Raw genomic sequence first — 21,851 nt, 5'->3', positions numbered from 1 at the left:
GAGTGGCTTTTGGGTTTCTCTTTTTCATAATTATAGTGACAGAGCTCGATGTCTACTAACGCTTTCGTTTGATGAATCTATTGTTCACCACAAGGTATATAATATATAGATCCTTAATATTTAGTTTGAAATGTTGTTTCGAGTTTTGTCTTTAATATAGATCCTTCTGGTAGTCAAAGCCAAATTGTCTTTTGAATTCCCACTACAATTTTGGAAAAGGATTACGATGTGCGAAAGAACCTGCCTATAAATTGATGCAACCTCACTAATCACTCTTGCCGTCTATATTTTCATAAATAATTCTGGTCTAAATATGTCATATTAAATTAAATTATAATAACATGACAATTCAAAAAAATATGTCATATTAAATTATGATAAATGACAATTCTACGGTATAGAAGACTGTCAATGCTACAACTAGCTTTAATGGAAATATTGCTTCCAAGTTGAAGTTGGCTTATGTAGTTTCCCCTCTACAAAAAAAAAAAAAGTAAGACAAATTGCTAAACCAAACCTCATAGAAAGTGCATATAACATATATAGAAATCAGAATACCAGTCACCTTGTAGTCAAAGCTGAACATGGGTTGCCATGTTTGGTTGTTGTTCATGATCTGCAATATAGAAGAAGAACACAACAGTTAGACATAAAAAGTTTTGAATATCATGAAGCTACACTACATCAGCAAAGTAAATACTATAATTTTAGTTGTAACATTTTTTTACCTGAGTATACATTGTCAACCTATCTGAGAAATCGTATTTCATTCTTCCAATTAGTATACCATCTAACATGTTGTTCCCAATCATCAACTGTTTAGAATTTTTGTCGTCAATGTTAGAATTGTATAGTTGGTAACCAATAATAGCATATACTACATCATAAAAAATAAAAAACTTACACTTGGATTAATGGAATTTGCACAAAATTCATAACCACCACGTAAATGTTCGATTGTTAGAGATGATCGAGAACGAGGAAAAATCACAGCTGGTTCCGACCAATAGCAGATTACAACATCAAAACATAGAACGAAAGAAACAATCAACTTATAACCTAAACCTGTGAATGACACCAAAATCCTTGCTCAATTTTTTATCGTCAAAGCGAAAGGGCTCATTCAATTCTTTGTGCAAAGACACTCCATATAGAAATCAAATCAAGTTAAACTAACTAAAAAATCCAAAATATGGGGCTAACTACACACTTACACCATACCAACACACAACTGATATTAATATATCAAACCATTAAGAAAAAAATCCACCCAAATCAAAATGTGATTAAACCATTAACAAAGCACAAACCTAAATTAATACACCCCCGATTCTAGTAACGTTTAATACATATACCCAAAATGATGCATGTACTTATAACTTAACCTATCCAAAAATCGTATTCCTTATTGCAATTAGTTTGCCAACTAATATGTTGATTCCAATTAACATCAACGGTATAGAAGATTGTCAATGTTAGAATTTGTATTTGGCATTCAACAACAAATACATCATGAAAAAGCAACTTACACTTGGATTAATGAAATTGTACAAAAGAGGCACTCGTCAAGTCCAGTCTAGTCCATTTGTTTATACTCAAACTCAAATTCTAATATTAAAAAAGTATAGAAAAAGTGATCAGTTCATCCACATGTTTTTTTTGTTGAGCGTTCTACATAATAGAGCTTCCCAGAGTTTGATTTGAGTATAATTAACATGACAATTAACAAAAACATTTTTAATAAATTAATACTACATATAACCAACAAAAAGAATTTAATAAAATCATCAACCATTTTTAAAAAGAAAAAGAAAAGAAATAAGAAGTTAATTATGAAAGAGAATTTTCTTTTTTGGTATTTTTTTTCATCTTTCTTAATTATTAGTAGCATTGATGAAATTCATCAATTCATCAGATTCTTTATTTTCCCGACAAATCTTTTAATTCATTGTAATAGTGTATTTTAAAATACTGTAAAATAGAACAGAATATGCCATCGTAATGTGTACTTTATGCTGCATAGGTATGAAAGTATATTTTGCATAAGTATGAAAGTACACATCATAAGTTATGCTTATGCATGAAAGAATATTTTGCATAGTTTTTTTTACGTCGGAGAATGGACAATTATATTATGTTTTAATATAAATACTTGATTTTATTAATTAACGAGGTTATACTAACTCCTGTGGTTTAACTCATTAACTATATAGATTGTAAAGGCACCAATTTTGTTTAAAACTCAAGTCTTTATCTTTGATTATTCCTTTTTTGTTGAAATATCTTTGATTTTTCCATTGATTCAATATTGAATCTTTTGAGTTTTGATGGCAGATATATTATATGTACACTATATACTTCAGTAGTTATAGTTTTATACTTTTACAGAACAACAAAAACATATATATATAAAATAATTGACCCAAAACAAAGTGTATTATATACTGAATCCATGAACATAACTAAAATATATAAGGCTACAAACTAAAAAAGATTCCTCCTTTGTATCTTTGCAACACTCCAAGCGTTTCAACAATCTTCAACCAGAAGGCAAGCTAATCCTACGGGCAAAGGGCTGGTGTCTGATTTTTCTCGCTGATGGGTTGTCCCGCTGTATGATTTAGACTTCTTCTTTGATCTTCTATCTAACTCTTCTAGCAATGCTTTTCTTAGATATACCACACCATACATGACGAATAAAGTCACAGCAAGCGTTCCAAAAATCAGCCCCATCCTGATCCAAGCCCTGCAAAAAAAAATAACACAATATTCTTCTTTCAGCAAATCTCATTCATTAGCTCCTAAAATATACTATGATTGAAACATGAGGAGCAGTTGTTTCCTACTCTGATTTTGACTTCAGTCTATCAACCATACTTTCAAATGAGCCCTCTCCTTTGGAGACCCGAAGAGATCGTCCCTTGGGTCCTTGAATCACGAGATTCCCAGCTTTGTCTTTTACAGCCTACCATATATATATATATATATACACAGGCACGAGATCAGATGTAACTTGACTTGCACAGCCCGTGAGAAAAAAAGAAACATGGGGTTCCCATACCTTGCCAACAAAAGTCAAGTAAGTACCAATATTAAGAGCACGCCCATGACAATTATGTTCAAGCACCTAAAGAAAAACAATCACCCTTGTTGTTTCAATCCAAGTAAAAAGATGTGTTATATATATAACAGAGAAAAACAATACAATGAATATACGAAAAGAAACCTTTGTGCCTTGGGGTAAAACAACCCCTTCGAAGAGTTCACTTGCTGGCATATCAAATGGATAGTAATTAAAAATACCATGAAATCCTACGGCATCTTCAACTCCCAGTACATTCACCTGATGACCCGTATTATCTTCCTAAATTTGAGAGAGAGAGAGAGAGAGAGAGAGAGAGAGAGTTAATAACCAATTAAGGAGAGGAGGGCAAGGTTCAATAATAGCAAATAAAAAGCTTTTGAATGTTATCTTACTAGATACCAAGGAGTCTCCTCTTGACGTAACAGAAAGTTTAGAGACGTCTTTACCAAACCACCATCTTCTAACTCAATCTCACAATCCACTTTGGCCTGAAGTAATACATATATGTTATCAGAAAATTAAGCACACATGATGCAATATAACACCATCACAAGAGTAAGCACATATGATGCCAAAGGCCAAATTTTACAAAAAAAGCAATATTAGTTTACCTGTTCCTTCACAAGAACAGCCAAGAGACCATTATTCTTGCAGTTAAGGGGCGCTGCAGAACCAACTCTTCCGGATACCACAACAATGAGACTCGTGGTGTTTTTTGCAACCAACTCATCATCTGAAAAATAAAAAAAAACAACTGGATCGTATCATACAAAACCAATACACATGTAAAAATAACCAGAATTCGAATTTATCAAATAGAAACATACCTAACCGATTTAGATCGTGTACACGGGTTATACTGTCCAAGTAGTCAGCTCTCCTAAGCCATGGCAAACACACAACATTAGTTGATTGATTGATGAAGCGGTGGGATACATTCAGATATCCACAAGGATATAGGGAATGAGAGAGACTAACCTTCTAATTTTACGGCCGAAGAGATAATATCCTACACCACCGCATGAAAGAAAAACAGCTACTTCAAGCAACAACTAGACAACAAATTAAACAAGCGTGAGCATCAAACAATACAATCTTAAGGAAAAAAAACCTAAATTGATCTTCAAAAACACCAAAGTATTGGGAAACATACACTTTCCATCGAGGTTTGAAGTTTTCTACTTGTCTATGCTTAGTTAGAAGAATCCAGAGAGAGACAGAGAGAAGAGCAGGGATGAAGAACCTCTTAAACGACTTCGTTTGATTTGAAGTGAAATACTATAACATACAAGGGATAGGTTAAGGCCCAACAGATTGAAGCCCAATCCAAAAAACGAAACCCAAGCACGAAGGAAGACGTCATCACGGGTCCACGTGGGACACATAAGGAACGTTGAGAAATACAACTCTGGACTCCCAAGACATTTTAGTGGTTCCTGGAAAATTACATTTGAGGATGTATCACATGAAAATATACCGCACCCCGTATGGTAGTGACATCAGAATCCATTTTCAGAGACAAAAGAATTTTAGTACTGGCGCGGTTACTCAGGCACCAATCCGTATCAAAAGTTATGTAAAGTATTTTGACTTGTCACTCGAGTCTTTCTTCATATCTGTATGAGTTTTAGATTTATCAAAGACAGTAATTCTATTTTCTATTAATATATGCCACCTTTGTGCTACATTTTTTAGATGCATCAAATTTCAATTACAAGCAGACACGCTTATATGAATAACAGCCAAATCAACCAGTTTCTGTTATGAATAACTTGGGATTAAAAGCCAAAGAACAGACATCTCGAGGAGTATTAGAGACTTTAGAGTTAACTTTAGACTTTAGACTTTAGGGCGATTGTAAAATATATACGTAAAAACAATCCTAAACACAAACATGGTCCCGTAACCACAACTGTTGCTCCCAAAGTGCCAACGCCACCCAAAGAAATGTTATTTTACCAAAGTGTCACATGAATCTGGCAGGGGATATCATGAAGACCATCTTCCGTGTGCGGGCTTCCGTGTTAGTCTTCAATTAGTGATGATGACTATACCACAACCGAATTTGCACTCCCTTCTCTTAGGATCCAGCTGGTTACATGATTTTAAGAGTTTAAAGTAGTCATAATCAAAAGCACAACAGCCGCGTCTAAAATTGGCTGCAGCTCTATCGTAGATAGATGTATAGAACATGAAATCAAATCACTCAATTTGTATCTCTGTAGACAGTATAAGATAGAGTCCCTCAACCCATTATTCTTCGAGGTGAGCGGCATAAGATAGAGTCCCTCAACCCATTGTTATTTTACCAAATCGACATTCGCTAACAACCGACCCTAAATCAAATCAAACCAAGTCATCTATAAAATGATGCATGCACTTTTAACTTACCCTATCCAAAAATCGTATTCCTTATTGCAATTAGTTTGCCAACGTTGTTTCCAATTAACATCAACGGTATAGAAGATTGTCAATGTTAGAACTTGTATTTGGCATTCATAACAACAAATACATAATTTTTTTTTGTATAATAACAACAAATACGTAATGAAATCAACTTACACTTGCATTAATGAAATTTGCACAAAAGCGGCACTCGTCAAGTCCATTGTACTTAAACCTCAAATTCTAATATTGAAAAAATATAGGAGAACTAATGTCCAGTTCATCCACATGGTTTTTTTTAAGGGTTCTATATATTAGAGATCTCCAGAGTTAGATTTGACTATAATTAACATGACAATTAACCAAAACATTTTTAAAAAAATAGTATATATAACCAAAAACGAATTTAATAAAATCATCAACCACTTTTAAAAAGAAAAATAAAGAAGTAAGAAGTTAATTATGAAAGAAAAAATAATATAAAAATTCTTTATTTGTATTTTTCCATTTTTCTTAATTATTAGTAGCATTGATGAACTTCATCAATTCATTAGATTCTTTATTTTCCCAACAAATCTTTTAATTCATCGTATAAGATATGTTAAAATACTGTAAAATAGAAATTACCAAAAAAACTGTAAAATAGAACAAAATATGCCATCGTAATGTACTCTCATACTTATGTTTATGCATGAATGAATTTTTTTTGCATAGTTCTTTTACGTTGGAGAATAGATATCATATTATGATTTAATATAAATACTTGATTTTATTAATTAACGAGGTTATACTAACTCTTGTGATTTAACTCATTAACTAAAGATTGTAAAGGCATCAATTTTGTTTAAAAACTCAGTCTTTATCTTTGATTATTCCTTTTTTTTTTGTTGAAATATGTATCTTTGATTTTTCCATTGATTCAATTTTAAATCTTTTGAGTTTTGATGGCAGATATATTATATGTACACTTGTACAGTATATAGTACAGTTTTGTTAGTGTATATAGGAAAAGACTTTTTATGTATTGAATTGAAGTCTCCAAAAATACTGTAATTTAAGAACAATGATAAACAAACAAACAGTATAATAAATAATTTAATATATTTCATAGATAATTTTTTTTTTTAACAACTGAAAGTTTTTATTAGATGATATAAGGTTGATACAGAAAGTCTACCAGCCATGAAGGTGGTACAGTATATAGAGAATACATTGAGTTATTAGTAGTAGCACATAGAGAAAGCTTGTCTGCAGCAGTATTTCTTTCACGGTTGACGTGATCCAAAGATGAATATGGGAGCTTTGACATCCAGAATCGAATACATAGTATGTTGACGGCAATAAAACAAAGAAATACATGTACAGTATATATATTTTCCGTCGTAAGATAAATAAATATTGTGTGACAAAAAAGAAATTAATAAATAATAAATAAAATAAATATAAATATTGTTTTTTTTTTTTTTTTGAACAAAACATAAATATTGTTTGCTTTTTTAATCTGTTCCAATGCTTCCAATCCCCCAAATTGTCTTTTGTCTCCTTTCCTTTTCGTTTTTAGGGTTTTTTTTTCTTTTTCTTTTCTTCTTCTTCTTTAGCTCTGCTCTCTCTCTCTCTCTTCTTCTTCTCAATTTCCCCAAAATAAATTCCTCTGAAAGGTTATAAATTTCACTCTCCCCGTATACAATTTCCATAAGTATACAATAAGCCGATCTTGGCTTCTTTTTGTTTCTTCTGCATCTCGATACTTGGGTTGGGTGTGAGGCTGATTTCGTTCTCATCTGTTGTTGAAGTCTTTGGCTTGAAAGCAAATATGGAAGGGCATCCTATACCACGCACTGTCGAAGAGGTCTTTAGCGACTTTCGTGGTCGTAGAGCTGGTCTCATCAAGGCTCTCTCTACTGGTCAGCTCTCGATCCCTTTCTCTCCTAATACTCTGTTTTCTTCTGTTCTCGAGAAATCTCTTTACTTTTTTTATTTGTGTAGATTTGCGAGTTTTTATGCTCGTTTGTTTCAATTGGGTTTTCTTCGTTTATTGAATAAAAGCTCAAAGATTTCAGCTTTGTTCTCCTTTCATGTTCTTGGTTTAATTTTAATTTGCTTGGATTTGACGATTCATGTTTTTTGTTTTGCAGATGTTCAGAAGTTTTACCATCAGTGTGACCCTGGTGAGTTTTTCTCGTTACCAATGTTTAAGTCTTTGTTATAGCTTTGTAACGCATTGATTCTTTGCTTGTTTAGTTGGTTTTGAAGAGTTGTTTTTTTATACTAAAGTTCAGATTTTTAAGTGCAAGAGAGTTCCTTTTGGGTTTGGAGTAGGGAAGAATTTGTGATGAAAACTGCATTGTTTTGTTAGATTACTTCAGATATCTTCTTTCTTATTAGATCCCATCTGCAGTAGATTTGTTGTCTTGATCCTTTGTCTAGTTGTCTCCTCTATTAGTAGTTTTATCTTCCTGTCAGAGTTGTTGTCTGTCTCAACAGTTTGTTCGTTTCAACATATACGTAACTATGATGAAGCTAGTTTTCTGTATGACTTTCTCATCTTAGGGTACTTATTTCTTACTAATGCAGAGAAGGAAAACTTGTGTCTTTACGGACTTCCGAATGAGACATGGGAGGTTAATCTCCCCGTCGAGGAGGTTCCCCCCGAGCTTCCTGAACCAGCTTTAGGCATCAATTTCGCAAGGGATGGTATGCTAGAGAAAGATTGGATATCTTTGGTTGCAGTTCACAGTGATTCGTGGCTTATCTCTGTTGCATTCTACTTTGGTGCACGTTTTGGATTTGGTAAGAATGAGAGGTAAGATTCCTTCTCTGCTCAGTGTTCTATGTTAATTTCCCTTGTACACATGTTTGGTAAAGTTACACAATGATCGTTATGGTAGCTGCAACGTTTCTAGCATTTATCACCTCATTAACTCTTGTTAGTTGTTACAATCTCTGGTTCACCTCTAAACTCAAGATATCTTGTTCTGTGAAAAACCTCTGTAGAAGTGATTATCATTTTGTATCATTAACTTCAGTAGAGAGAAGTGTACCCAGAAGTGTTGTGAATCAAACCAGGCTGAATCAATTTTACTGAGTTATATTAAGTTCAATGTTTATGTGAGTCTCTAGTAACTCAAATTTGTAGAACCTTGTGTTTATTCTCTGACATTGTAGAGTCAAATCGTTTAGTATTCTTGCCTCTGACCTCGTTAATTGTTCTCAGGAAGAGGCTCTTCCAGATGATAAATGATCTCCCAACCATTTTTGAGGTTGTGACTGGCAATGCAAAGCAATCCAAGGATCAATCTGCTAACCACAACAGTAGCAGAAGCAAATCTAGCGGTGCCAAGGTAGAAGCTTCTGTTTACTCCATTCTTTTTTCTTTTCCCTCACAGTCTAGCTATCTCTGTTGGGTTCTTATCTTTATTTACTCCTTTGTTTCCTCATGCAGCCTCGTCATTCTGAATCTCACACTAAGGCTTCAAAGATGTCCCCACCACCAAAAGAAGATGATGAGAGTGAGGAGGAAGATGACGAACAAGGTGCAGTTTGTGGTGCGTGTGGAGATAACTATGGAGGAGATGAGTTCTGGATATGCTGCGATGCTTGTGAGAAATGGTTCCATGGAAAATGTGTGAAGATCACACCAGCAAAGGCTGAGAACATCAAACATTACAAATGCCCGAGTTGCAGTACCAGCAAGAAAATCAAAGCTTGAAAGGTGACAATAACATTTAGATGCTGTGAAAGAGGAGAAAGTTTTCACAGTTGACGAAAAGAACAGAACAAGAGTTTAGCTGTGGGAAGAAGAAGAAACAAAAGGCTTCTGATTTCGTAGTTTTAATGGGATTGAGACAGCTTACAGTTAGTAATGTCTCTTTCTCTTTTTCTTTTCTTTTTTTGCTGTTAATGTTATGACTAATTTGTCTTATGTTTCTGAGAAAATTCTGTCTTTAAGCACTCTCTAGTTTGTGTCAACGAGTTTCTTCTTCCTGGTTAGTTGCTTTACAATTTTACAGCTTTGGCTTCTAAAGCCTGATGAAACTAATTGAGTTGATTACTTCGTAGAACATAATATTTAAAACACAATATGTTAGAAGGTTTAATATCTTTGGACTTTCAAAGTACCCTCTGTTTCATTTATGTCAGATAAAGATTCGATATACTGCAGCCTTGAGATGGCTCAGCCTCAGGGATATGAAAATTTCCATCAAGAGATACATAGGAAAGAGCAGGTACAAGGTGAAGGCGGCACAGAGGAACAATAGAGGATTAGGTGAGATTACAGCCATAGCGAGTGCATAAGAAACTCCGAGAGACGCTCCAATCCAAAAGAACCATGTGGTAAACAAGCTACCAATTGGCAGGAGACAAAACGTGTAGAGTAGAGCGCAACAGAAGCCTATAGTGTTGGAAACCCATAGGACGATGAAGACTGTCTGCTTCATCACCGCTGTACCTCCACCCTCGGATTGGTGTACACCTCCCGGAGGCTGCAGTGCGGTTTGATAAGTGGATGTGATTATCAAAGTACATATAATCAAGAAGACTGCACGGCCTTCTTCTGAAGTGTCGGACCTTAGGCGTCTGAGGCCAATGGAGATATGAGTCCAGAAAGTGACTGGTGACTTAAAGTGATCGGAAGGTTTCTCGAGTTTTGGAAGAGAAGCAGTCTCCTTGCACCCGGTTTTTACAACAACTAGTTCCAAATCCAAGTCTCTACTCTGTTCTTGGTTTCTTACAATATCAAGGAATGTCATACCATCACCATTTACTTCGTTCGGTTTTACCAATTGACGTTCTAGTAATAGTTTTGCAGCCTGCATACATATATTCTACAGTCGGTCTAATTATGAAACAAAACGGATAATTGAAAAAATCATACATGAGTAAAGAAACATTGAAGGTTTAAGAACCATGCCTGATGATCTTCCTTATATGCTGCAAGATGCAGAGGCGTGTTGGAAGATAAATCTTTTTTATTCAAGATATCAGATTCAGTGACAGCAGCATCTCTTTGACTCATTCTTTGGATCCAACCTGTAAGAATTTGGAGAACTTCATATCTATCATTTAGCACAGCAAGGTGAAGAGCGTTATGGCCATTCACACTCACATCTTGGATACATTCAGGGCAAGACATAAGACAGTCTACCACAAGATTTACATCTCCTTTTACGACAATGAGATGAAAAGGTGTGATTCCTTCTCTCCCTTTCACTCGAGCAAGTCCAGGTTCAAGCCAGAGCAGCCATTTTACCCACTTGTGTTCAGCTTTCTGGCAAACGATGGCTTAAGATTCAGCATTTCCATGGCGAATGGTATGTTCCCAGATGCTGCAGCTACGTGGAGGGGAGTGTTGAAAAATGGCACGGCATTGATGTTATCAAGAATGTAAGGATTCTCATCGATAAGATCATAAAAGTTGTTGATGCTTCCAGTTTCAGCAGCATTTAGTAGTCTCGGATCCATGGAGAGAAAGAGAGAGAGAGAGAGCTGTTTGTGATCTAAATTCAGCAAGATTGATTACAGTTTAACAAGAAGACAATAATGGCAGAAATTGCCTTAACTAAGAACCAAGGACCAACGAACCAATGCAAGAAACAATAAAGAAAGAGTTGAAGACCCCAAGAAACCACATGTACATGTGGAAGAAGAAACAATTTAAAAACAAGTGGGACTCTTTGGCATCTGGATTTCTCCCCTCTAGTATGAAACTCATTTTATTGGACGTTTCACAAATTTTGGCTCCATAAGTCATTTATGGCATATGTTCAAAGGTTGTTGTATCTTTGCATCCTCAAAGTCCTCTCAAGAGTTGTATCAAACCTACCAAAACCAGAAGCAGGGATCAGGTGCTGCCATTATCTGATGGTTCCGCACATTGCCTTACCAAAACATATAGAGTCATCATAGAGAGGAGATTATCTTTGTCTCTAAGCAGATACAAGAGCAGAGAGAAAACAGTAAAGCATACCCAGTACTAGAGAAGGCATCTCTTTAATTGGCTCATTCTCTGGATCCATCCGATAAGGAAAATGGAGAAGTTACAATCTATCATTCATCACAGCCAAAATAGAGAGCACCCTCGCCATTAACAATCACATCTTGGAAACATTCAAGGCAAGTTATGAGGCACTCGACACCACATGGAGCAGTATCAAGTATGCACGGATTCCCATCAATCAATGCATAAAAAGTCACCTATGCTACCGGATTCAGCAGCCTGTTGACGCCTTGGATCCATAGAGAGTGAGCACTCAGTAAAGATCAGACAGAACTAACACTACTACTCACTTCTAAGTCATGGATGGATGGGTTATAGGTCTTAAAGGCTAAAGTGAGTTGCTTTCAAATCTCATATTCCTTCTTCCCTATCCTCTCTAATTCTCCTCTTTTTTTTTTATAAGAAACAATACTTTTCTTTTTTGGACATATCCCAAAAAGATTAGACTAGTCGTCGTCTTTTTTATACATCACAATCCCATACCAAACCTCTCTTCATCTTTTGTTATTTTATCATTCAACACAAAACTCCAAAAGAAAAAAAAAACCAAATGTTGTCGAAGGTTCCTCAAAAACAACACTTGCAGCTCTCCCCTTCCTCCTCCTCCATGGAAATGGTCCGGTGTTCACGTGGCAGACCTCGAGGTTCGAAGAACAAACCTAAAGCACCAATCTTTGTCACCTCCGAGCCTCCTATGAGTCCTTACATCCTCCAAGTACCCTCTGGTGTCGACGTCGTTGAAGCCATTAACCGCTTCTGCCGCCAAAAAGGCATCGGCTTTTGCGTCCTCAGTGGCTCAGGCTCCGTCACTGACGTCACTTTGCGTCAGCCTTCTCCGGCAGCTCCAGGCTCAACCATTACTTTCCACGGAAAGTTCGATCTCCTCTCCATCTCCGCCACTTTCTTTCCGCCTAGTACCTCCTTGTCCCCTCCTCCTGTCTCCAATTTCTTCACCGTCTCTCTTGCCGGACCTCAGGGACAGGTCATTGGTGGATTCGTCGCTGGTCCCCTCGTTTCCGCCGGAACTTTCTACGTCGTCGCCGCTAGTTTCAGTAACCCTTCGTATCACCGGATACCCGCGGCGGAGGAAGAGCTCGAAAACAACGCTGTGTCGGGGGAAGGGGAGGGCCAATCACCTCCGGTATCTGGACAAGTGGCGGAGGGAAGTGGAGGAGAGTCGATGTACAGTTGTCAGATGGGTGGCTCTGATGTACACGCCAAAGCTCCACCGCCGTATTGACCAAATCCATCTCTTTCCTAACTAGGGTTTCTTCTTCTTTAGATCATCATCATCAAGAATCAACTTAAAGTTTGCATTTTTATTAATCTTCTTAGATTTTTAAATCAAGCTCCACTCTTCTTCTTTAGATTTATCCACACTCTGCAGTGTCAAAGCTTCACATATTGGTTTGATTTGACTAATATTTGTATGCTCCCCCAAGTTACAAACTTTTGTCTCTGATGATTGTTTATTTTTCAATTTTATAATCTTCTTGCATTGTTTAATGGCTTAATTGATTTCTCCAACAAGAGGACATCTCACCTACGGTTTAGTGGTCTCTCTACCATAGTTTTTAGCTTTCACTGAATACAATGGACTATTAACACTGTTGAACAAGGGGCCAAGAATTGCAGATATTGTTGTCTTTACTAATAAGAAGCTTCAGAGCAAGAAACATTAAGTAAAGTGTGAAAACTGAAAAGATTCGAGATATCACAAACACTCTCCTCTTTTCTTCCTGGAACATTATGACATTACTAACATGTATATACAGAGTCAAGTAATTATTACATGGAACATTATCACAATGGACACTGCATACGTTTATTAATTGCATATTTGGCTATCTGCATTCTCAAAGTCCCCGCTTCTACTGCAGTAAGGTGACAAAATGTTGTATCAAACCTTCCAAAACCAGCTAAACAGGGGATCAGGTGTTACCGTCTGATGACTACGCCATTGCCTTACAAAAACTTCCATCAAGACATAGAGAGGAAAAAGCAGGTACAAGGCAAAGCACGCGGAGAGAAACAGTGTAGGGTGGGGTGAGATTACAGCCATTGCAAGGGCGTAAGAGACGCATAGAGACGCTCCTATATAAAAGAACCATAGTGTCAACAAGCCTCTAGCTGGTAAAAGACAAAAGGTGTAGAATATAGCGCAGCAGAAGCCTATAGTGTTAGAAACCCATAGGACGATGAAGAATGTATGTTTCATCACCGCATGACCCTCGGATTGGTCTACACCTCCTGGAGGCTGGAGAGCGATTTGGTAAGTGGCTGTGATTAGCAAAGTGCATATAATCAAGAAGACTCCTCGAGCTTCCTCTGAAGTGTCAGAACTTATGCGTCTTGTGTGTGTGGAGCAGTAGGCCCAAAATGTGATTGGTGATTTGAACAAGTCATACGTTTTCATCAATTTTGGCAGAGAAGATGCTTCCTTGCAGCCGGTTTTTAGAGCAACTTGTTCCAAGTCTCCACTTTCATCAATATGTCTCTGTCTTCTTAAGATATCAAGGAATGTTAAACCATCACCATTCACTTCGTTCCGTTGCACCATCCTACATTCTAGCAACAGTCTCACTGCCTGCATGAAAAACGTCAACGCTTTGGCTTTGTTTCTCTAATGATCTAGAAAACGCTGATATAAATTGTAGAAAATAAAGCATGCCTGATGATCATTCTTATATGCTGCAAGGTGCAAAGCCGTGTTGTGGTTTAGATCCGATTTATTCAGAAAAGCATACTCGATAGGGAGAGCGTTTCTTTGGCTCATTCTCTGGATCCACCCGGTGAGGACTTGGAGAACTTCAAACCTATCATTCATCATTGGCCATTCACACTAACATCTTTAATACATTCAGGGGAAGTTATGAGGCACTCTACCACAAGATCGACGTTCCCTCTTAACACTAGGAGATGGAATAGCGTGATGCCTTCTCTACCTTTAACGCGAGAAAGGCCGGGATCAAGCCTGAGCAGCCACGTGACAAACTCCTGTTGATCCTTTTCCACAGCAAAGTGTAATGGACTGTACCCATTTGTGTTCAGCTTTCTCGCAAAGGACGGCTTAAGATTCAGAATCTCTGCGGCAAATTCTCTTTTTCCAGAAGCTGCAGCTATGTGAAGGGGAGTGTTCACAAATGGCACGGCATCGATGCTCTCCAAAAGGTACGGATTCTCATCAATCAAAGCATACAAGTCACTGATGCTACCAGATTCAGCAGCCTGTTGAAGTCTTGGATCCATAGAGAGGGAGCTATTGGCAGAAAAGTAAACAAGAAAAATGTTTAGAATAGCATTCAGTAAGATCAATATAGTAAAGTAAGACTGTAAGAGTGCAGCAGAACTAGGCAGGAACACTTTTTTGTTTGTTTCCTATTGTGGTTCTCACAATTTAGATTAGATATGCTCTAAACAAAAAGGTAAGTGACTAACTTGGGAGTTTTAGCAGCAAAAGCTTGGATGCAGGAAACTTTGAACCTTCTCATGGGAGGTTGATTTCATATCACTCGACATTTTACCAATATATGATATTTGCCAACTATGTCAACGGGAGCTCTCTAGTTAATAACAAAATTATTCCATCCACCTATTTTATACCTTTACTATTCCCTTATTGAAACAAATCTTTTGAATAAGTCGTCCATAAATTTTTTAACTTTCCTCGAGATTCCTCAGAACATACCTTTGGCCGGCTGCTTGACTAACCTGCTTCATGTTTTCTCGTTCTCTATATTTCCTCATTCAGGCAACGTGGATCGACTTCAAGTATTTTATCAGCTACAATACTCACCAAATACAACGCTTTGATGATAAGCACAATATATGAGATTACTAATAGAAATGTTTTCATGCAAAGTGCGTGAAGATCACACCTGAAAAGCTGAGCACATCAAACAGTACAAATGCCCGAGTTGCAGTAACAACAAGAAGATCAAAGCATGAAGGATTGCAGTAACATTAGAGACTGTAAAAGAGGACATAATTATCACAGTTGAACTACAAAACTGAACAAGTATTTAGGGAGAAGACGAATCAATATGTTTTTTCTTGCTTGCTCTATCTGGGATTGAAACAGCTTAAAACCTAATAAAACTCATTAAAATACCAAGATTTTACATATATATATAAGCCTATTTACTACTTGGCACAGTACATTGCAAGTCACAACTCATAAGAGAGATGTGTCATATGTTGAAGGCTTACATCGTTTGCATTCTCAAAGCCTTCTCCTCTGTTATAGTAGTGATATATCAAACCTTCCAAAACCAGCTCAATCGGGGCTTAGGTGCCACCGTCTCATGGTTCCGCCAACCAGTTACGAAAGCATCCAACAAGAAAAAGAGAGCAAAAAGCAGGAAGAAGGCAACGGTGGCTGAAAGAAACACTAGAGGATGTGGTGAGATTACTGCTATTGCTAGTGCATAAGAAATGCACAGAGATGTCCCAGTCCAAAAGAACCACGTAGCAAACATACTACCAAGTGGTATGAGACAAAAGGTGTAGAATAAAGCGCAGCAGAAACCTACGGTGTTGGAAACCCAAAGAAGGATGAAGAATGTCTGTTTCATCACTACAGAACCCGCATTCGCGTCCTCAGATTGGTGTACACCTCCGGGAGGCTGGAGGGCAGTCTGATAAGTGGCTGTTATTATCAAAGCGCATACAATCAGGAACACTCCCCGAGCATCATCAGAAGTTTTAGACCTTAGGCGTCTCATGCTCGTGGAGCAATATGTCACGAAAGTGATTGGTGATTTCAAAAATTCAGACCTTGCTTTGGATTTTCGCACTGAAGCTGCCTCTTTACACCCAGTTTTTACAACAACTTGTTCCAAATCCAAGTCCACACCCACGGCCACGGGTCTCTGTCCCTGGCTTCTTAACTCTCCACCTGCGGCTCTGTGTCCCTGGCTTCTTAACTCTGCCCCTGCAGCTCTCTGTCCCTGATTTCTTAAGATATCAAGGAATGTTAAACCGGCACCATTGACTTTGTTCCGCTGCACCAACCGGCATTCTAGTAGAAGTCTAATTACCTACACAAAATAGATCATTCTATTAGTAATCTCATATCAGAAAGATTCTCAATTAGAATAATCATATTCCACTCGACTCATTGTCACTTAGTAGAGCTTTTATATCTGAAATACAAAAACAGAACTGAAACAAAATAAAGCATGCCTGATGATCATTCTTATATGCTGCAAAGTGCAAGGCTGTGTTGTAGCCGAAATCCCTTTTGTTCAGAACAAGAATCTCGATCGAGTCAGCATTTTTTTGGCTCATTCTCTGGATCCATCCCGTGAGGACTTGGAGAACTTCAAATCTGTCATTTATCACAGCTAGATGAAGTGCATTTTGGCCATTCACATTCACATCTTCGATACATTCAGGGGAAGTTAGGAGGCACTCTGCCACAAGATCCGCGTTTCCTCTTAACACTAGGGAAAGAAACGGTGTGATGCCATTTCTCCCTTTTACACGGGCAAGGCTGTGATCAAGCCAAAGCATCCTGGAGACAAAGCCTCTTTGATCATTATCCACAGCGAGATGCAGTGGACTGTAGCCGCTTGTGTTCAGCTTTCTGGCAAAAGAGGGTTTAAGATTCAGCATTTCCATGGCAAATTGTTTCTTCCCTGCAGCTGCAGCTACGTGGAGGGGAGTGTTCACAAATGGCACCACATCAAAGTGATCAAGTATGTATGGATTCTCATCAATAAGAGCATACAACTCATCGATGCTTCCAGATTCAGCAGCTTGTTGAAGTCTAGGATCCATAGAAAAAAAAAAGTGTTTTAGCCAGAAACTAAGTGATCAAGACAAAGGTTTGACAGATGTTGGTTTTCTATTGTGGCCTCGTTATCCAAAATTCAGGTTATAAACATTCTTAAAACAAAAGAAACTGTTGAGCTTGAGCATTTTCAGGAGGAAACTTCGAAGTAAATACCAATGAATAAGTGAACCCCACACGGAATGAGTTGACAAAACATGTTAGGTACTTTGGCATTTTACCAGGAAGTTCCATAGCAAGAAGCCAAGAACCATCGCACCTTCCAATGGATGACTTATTTCCATACCAACACGAGGTAGGTCCTAAAGAGTTTTCAACCACTCACATTTTACCAAAAAATGATAAGATTATTTGCGTGGGATGACAAAAGCCAACCGACTATAAATTGTTTGACCCTACATAATCTACGTTAGTAGACTGCCACAAATCATAATTAATCTTTTAAAACTTGTAAGGGATATATCCGTGTAGATATCATAATTTATTTGAAAAATAAATGTAACTATATATTGATTTTGCGGTTAGATTATGCAGTATAAGTTCCTAGATCTCTCTCTCTCTCAAAACCGACGGCAACAGCACTTTGGAGTTTTTGAGTCTTCCGGGCAAAGCCCTTCCAAAATTGGAGATATGTGGTGCAGTCGGATACCAGGAAATGCACTCACATGTAACAAATAATAAAGAAACCTATTGGTATTACTTTTTCAAATCACTTTAAGGATATCCTATTCCCACACGAAGTGCATATGAGACAAAACAACTGAAGGAAAAACAAAACAAAAAAAAAGGCAAAAGGTGGGACATAACATGACGAACATATTACATTGCAAGTTAGTTTGAATTTTGGTTTCTATCATTTGCTTGGATTAAAGATTCTAGTAGATGTTTAAAGGAAAGAGGTTTAAACTTTTATATTGAATCAGAGAATTAAGGAATAAAACTCACCGAGTTTAGGCTGGCATTGAAGAGCGTGTATCCATTGACAACTGATTACCAACTCAACCCAACAAATCATCCATACAAGCATAATGATCCACCGATGGATTTGTTATTGATCCAAATATTTTCTGGCCTTCTTTGTGTAATCCTGCACGGTTGCAAGCCGTCAAGACACTACTGTAAGTCGTATGGTCCGGCTCAATGCCTTCTCCTTTCATCTTTGAGAATAAATTCAGCGTTTCAACCCCATCTCCATTAACTGCAAAAGCTGAGAATAACGTGTTATAAGAGACAAGATCTCTTTCCTTCATCTCGTCAAACACTCGTTTTGCTTCCCACAGGTTTCCACACCTTGCATACATGAAGATCAAAGCCCTGTATCCTGAAACATTCAGCTTGATTTGGTTCTTACCAATGTAATCTACAATGCAACTACCCAATTCTAGATCACCCATGTGTCCACAAGCCGAGAGAACACTAATCATTGTTACTTCATCCGGTTTGGAATCTCCATAATCAATCATCTCTTCGAAAAACTCGACGGCTAGAGCAGGTTGTCCGTTGTAAGCATACCCAGCTATCATCGAGTTCCAAGAAACAACATTCCGCTCAGGCATTGTATCAAAAAGCTCCCTAGCCGAACTCAAATCACCGATTCTAGTATATCCAGAAATCATAGCATTCCAAGTAACAAGATTCTTCTGCGTACCAAACTCGTTAAAAACTCTCCTAGCAGATATAATATCTCTACACTTAGCATGCATATCAAGCAATGCCGTCTTCACAAAGCAATTCAACCGAACTCTCTGCTCATCAATGAGTTTTACAAGTGAATGAGCGAGGGAAGGATCACCACGGAAAGAACAAGCAGAAATAACAATAACCCATGTGGTCTCATTTGGCTTAACTCCAACTCCAAGTCGCAACATATCATCAAACAATCTAATAGTTTCCTCTGTAAACCCATTTTGTGCATAACCTGAAAGCATAGCATTCCAAGTAACAACGCTCTTCTCCGGCATCATATCAAAATACCTCCTTGCATTTTCCAAATCATTAAGCTTTGCAAAACCAGTAATCATCACCGTCCATGAAACCACATCAATCTCATTCTCTGGCATCATATCAAACAATTTACAAGCTTCCTCCTTGTTTCCGCATTTCCAATACCCAGAGATCATCACATTCCAATCAGAACTCGTTCTGTGAGTAATTTCATCGAACACCTTGCGTGCACTCTCCACTGACTCATGCTTCACATACATATCCATTACCACATTCCTCACATAAGGGTCCTTGAAAAATCCCAATTTCTCAACAATAGCTTGGAACAAAACCGCGAACTTCCCAGCCGATTTGATCACAACAGGGAAAGACCAAGCGTCAGGCATCATCCCGCAACGGGATCTTTGTTCGTAGAGACGAAGAGCATCATTCGCCATGTCCATCTGCGAGAAGTATCTATACATCGAAGTGACGACGAAGACATTGGGAAACGCCACTGAATTGAAAACGAGCCGCGTGTAGTAAGACGGCGCACGGAGGCGCGTGCAGCAATTGATTAAACGCGAAGCCCAGTAGCTTTGTCGGTGGAGGGAGTTGAAGACGACGAGATGAGCATGGATTTGGTTTAACTGAGGAAATGTTAGAGCTTGCGAAGCTATGGCGGCAAGAGATACAGTGAGCTCTCGAGACATACATGAGATAGCTTCACTCTCTGTCTTTCGTTTTTGTTTCGTATCGGGGAAGAGGTAAAATATATTTGAATAGCTTTTATAGGCTCGTTTAGGCCCATTATTAGAATTGTAGGCCCATTATATATGTAATACAATGATGCCCTTTGGAGGTTTTCCACAATGCATCAGTCACAGCATTAAGCTTTCATCAATTGGTTAATCATTTTTTAAGAAATGATTGGATTTGGTACGACATTATACAGTAATAATTTTAATCATAAGTTACGAATGTATCAATTCAATCATTATATATTTTTAGGCCAAAATTGACAGCGATGATGATTGTAAATTTACGGAGTTTGGGGACCTTGTAATTACAAAAAGGACCATCTAATTAAGGAGGATGTACACCGACCAGATTAATCAATCGTTTGTCGTCTATATTCCTCATTGGGTATTAGATAAGGTTGTCTACTACAATTGGAGACAACGTTTACTAATTAAGTTAGCAGATTAATGAATAAAATTAATTTGAGAGGGCCACATCAAATTTCGCAAAAGGAACAAAATAGTGGCATGTGCTGCATTTCGTCGTTTAATTTGTTTTTGCATATATCATATATGAATGCTAGATTTTATAATGCATTAGTCAAAGAACACAAACTATAAGGACCCAGGAGCTTGTATGCATTTAAAATACATATTTGTATGTAGACATTATTAACGCGATCTTATAGAATAAACAAATCATGTGAATGCTGTTTAAATTCGTTTTTTTTGTAAGAAAGACATTTCAAACGGACCAAACAATAAAAACAGCTAAGATGTACGTACGATTCGAAAGAGTGAAGACATTTGTCACCGAATATATTAAATGTGGATTATATTTTTTGTTATGAAAATGCAACTAAATTATGGTTTTGCGAACGAAGCTGAAATGATGGTACTTATAAGTAGGTTTTGTACAAGCATCACAACATAGATGATTCAAAATATACTACATAATTGGGAAAAAACCCGAAAAACGCCATCTAATTTTTTTTGGCGGTTTAATTCCTGTAGTTATTATATTTCCCAAAAAATACTTGATTTAATTTCAGTTGTCTTTAAAAACTTTCATCTTATTAATATCGGTATATCCATACTTAAGACATATCGATTGTTAACTGTAGTGATGGAATTGTTAACTATGGTTAAAATTTACACCCACGTGTTTAATTAAAAATAAATAATGACATTGTTGCCCTCTTCTTCTTCTCTTCCACAAATCGATATGTAAACTATGAGCCTTTTGCTGATACAGTACCACCCTGTTACTAAGATATAACAAGACAGGGACCTATTACCTGATCCAATCAAAAAGGCCAAGAGAAGCTTTCGAGTAGATTGAACCACACGTCGCAAATCAGCTCTAAACAACAACAGAGGAACTGCTAACGGAAGCAAGAAATTCAAAACTACAGCAAAAACAGGAGCTTGAGAAGAAATGACCCCTAGATTGCTAGCTGCAAGCCCAACTAGAGTGCTGACCAACACACCACTCATCGCAGCTCCGACCCTTGTCTTCTCCAACCTGTTACAATCAATCACCACCACTTGCGAATTTTCATTTCTTAACTCCCATAGAAACAAAAATTAAAACCTCTCTTTATATATACATGCAAAATCAACTTCACCTAAGAATCAAACTTGATTTTAGATTCGGTTCGGCTGTATAAAAGCTTAGCCATCACCGTTACTTAAGATGTGGTCTCCATAAATCCCTAAATTTGATTTTAGATTTGGTTTTGCTCAATGTAGTAAGTAGGTAATGAAGTATATAAGTAAAGTTGACGCACATGCTCTAATATGAGTCAACAACTTCACTAATCACTCACTCACTTTTCCCCTTTTTCTCGTTGTAAAGTTGCCGCGAATAAAATGGCGACGAGCTTGTCGTTACTCAATGTGACCGGAATCTCGTTGCCGTCGTCG

At 37.3% G+C, this 21,851-nt stretch overlaps 3 protein-coding genes and 3 pseudogenes across 12 annotated transcripts; 2 read left to right on the top strand and 4 right to left on the bottom strand.

The window, feature by feature from the left end:
* Nucleotides 1-2,380: 2,380 nt before the first annotated feature.
* On the bottom strand, nucleotides 2,381-4,347 carry LOC104755749 (E3 ubiquitin-protein ligase SP1). Its single transcript, XM_010478203.2, has 9 exons — nucleotides 4,239-4,347; nucleotides 4,064-4,137; nucleotides 3,913-3,965; nucleotides 3,697-3,818; nucleotides 3,478-3,573; nucleotides 3,227-3,364; nucleotides 3,062-3,127; nucleotides 2,847-2,965; nucleotides 2,381-2,746 (listed from the first exon to the last, which is right to left on the bottom strand). Exons 1-9 carry the CDS (start codon nucleotides 4,245-4,247, stop codon nucleotides 2,530-2,532), a joined length of 894 nt encoding a protein of 297 aa, XP_010476505.1. The 5' UTR covers nucleotides 4,248-4,347; the 3' UTR covers nucleotides 2,381-2,529.
* Nucleotides 4,348-6,949: 2,602 nt separating this feature from the next.
* Nucleotides 6,950-9,460, top strand: LOC104755747 (PHD finger protein ALFIN-LIKE 7). Its single transcript, XM_010478202.3, has 5 exons — nucleotides 6,950-7,374; nucleotides 7,606-7,638; nucleotides 8,045-8,273; nucleotides 8,685-8,811; nucleotides 8,913-9,460. The coding sequence occupies exons 1-5, from the start codon at nucleotides 7,284-7,286 to the stop codon at nucleotides 9,177-9,179; spliced, it is 747 nt and encodes a 248-aa protein (XP_010476504.1). The 5' UTR covers nucleotides 6,950-7,283; the 3' UTR covers nucleotides 9,180-9,460.
* Nucleotides 9,461-9,488: 28 nt separating this feature from the next.
* LOC104759223 (ankyrin repeat-containing protein BDA1-like) lies at nucleotides 9,489-11,060 on the bottom strand (annotated as a pseudogene).
* Nucleotides 11,061-11,816: 756 nt separating this feature from the next.
* Nucleotides 11,817-12,966, top strand: LOC104755746 (AT-hook motif nuclear-localized protein 28 pseudogene; annotated as a pseudogene). Its single transcript, XR_015587383.1, has one exon. The product of XR_015587383.1 is annotated as an AT-hook motif nuclear-localized protein 28 pseudogene (transcript).
* A 233-nt stretch (nucleotides 12,967-13,199) lies between these two features.
* On the bottom strand, nucleotides 13,200-15,251 carry LOC104755743 (ankyrin repeat-containing protein BDA1-like; annotated as a pseudogene). The gene is made up of 3 exons (XR_015587382.1): nucleotides 15,157-15,251; nucleotides 14,140-14,727; nucleotides 13,200-14,055 (listed from the first exon to the last, which is right to left on the bottom strand). The product of XR_015587382.1 is annotated as an ankyrin repeat-containing protein BDA1-like (transcript).
* LOC104755744 (pentatricopeptide repeat-containing protein At1g14470) lies at nucleotides 14,692-19,943 on the bottom strand. Of its 8 annotated transcripts, none has more exons than XM_087496315.1 (4): nucleotides 16,653-17,359; nucleotides 15,678-16,507; nucleotides 15,157-15,251; nucleotides 14,692-14,727 (listed from the first exon to the last, which is right to left on the bottom strand). In XM_087496315.1, the coding sequence occupies exons 1-2, from the start codon at nucleotides 17,247-17,249 to the stop codon at nucleotides 15,725-15,727; spliced, it is 1,380 nt and encodes a 459-aa protein (XP_087352441.1). In that variant the 5' UTR covers nucleotides 17,250-17,359; the 3' UTR covers nucleotides 14,692-14,727; nucleotides 15,157-15,251; nucleotides 15,678-15,724. The 8 variants fall into 8 exon arrangements, with proteins under 8 accessions (XP_087352441.1, XP_087352440.1, XP_087352444.1 ...); XM_087496318.1 differs by lacking the exons at nucleotides 14,692-14,727; nucleotides 15,157-15,251 and adding an exon at nucleotides 15,408-15,438 and having other exon boundaries at nucleotides 15,678-16,116; nucleotides 16,245-16,507; nucleotides 16,653-17,361; XM_087496314.1 differs by lacking the exon at nucleotides 14,692-14,727 and having other exon boundaries at nucleotides 15,157-15,259.
* Between the last annotated feature and the right edge of the window lie 1,908 nt (nucleotides 19,944-21,851).

The sequence above is a fragment of the Camelina sativa genome, chromosome 17, assembly GCF_030686135.1.
Source record: "Camelina sativa cultivar CO46 ecotype springtype chromosome 17, ASM3068613v1".
NCBI lineage: Eukaryota > Viridiplantae > Streptophyta > Magnoliopsida > Brassicales > Brassicaceae > Camelina > Camelina sativa.
The sequence above is the reverse complement of the archived record's forward strand: the minus strand, read 5'-3'. Positions and strand labels throughout refer to the sequence as shown.

What these genes read in the sequence shown, in the direction of transcription:
- LOC104755749 (XM_010478203.2), bottom strand. An exon ending in ACACGATCTAAATCGGTTAG is followed by an intron (nt 3,819 to 3,912) that starts GTATGTTTCTAT and finishes TTTATTTTTCAG; the next exon opens with ATGATGAGTTGGTTGCAAAA. An exon ending in AGGAGACTCCTTGGTATCTA is followed by an intron (nt 3,365 to 3,477) that starts GTAAGATAACAT and finishes TCTCAAATTTAG; the next exon opens with GAAGATAATACGGGTCATCA.
- LOC104755747 (XM_010478202.3), top strand. Translation starts at nt 7,284, where the DNA reads ATGGAAGGGCATCCTATACCACGCACTGTCGAAGAGGTCTTTAGCGAC. An exon ending in TTACCATCAGTGTGACCCTG is followed by an intron (nt 7,639 to 8,044) that starts GTGAGTTTTTCT and finishes TTACTAATGCAG; the next exon opens with AGAAGGAAAACTTGTGTCTT. An exon ending in GGATTTGGTAAGAATGAGAG is followed by an intron (nt 8,274 to 8,684) that starts GTAAGATTCCTT and finishes AATTGTTCTCAG; the next exon opens with GAAGAGGCTCTTCCAGATGA.
- LOC104755744 (XM_010478200.3), bottom strand. Translation starts at nt 19,898, where the DNA reads ATGTCTCGAGAGCTCACTGTATCTCTTGCCGCCATAGCTTCGCAAGCT.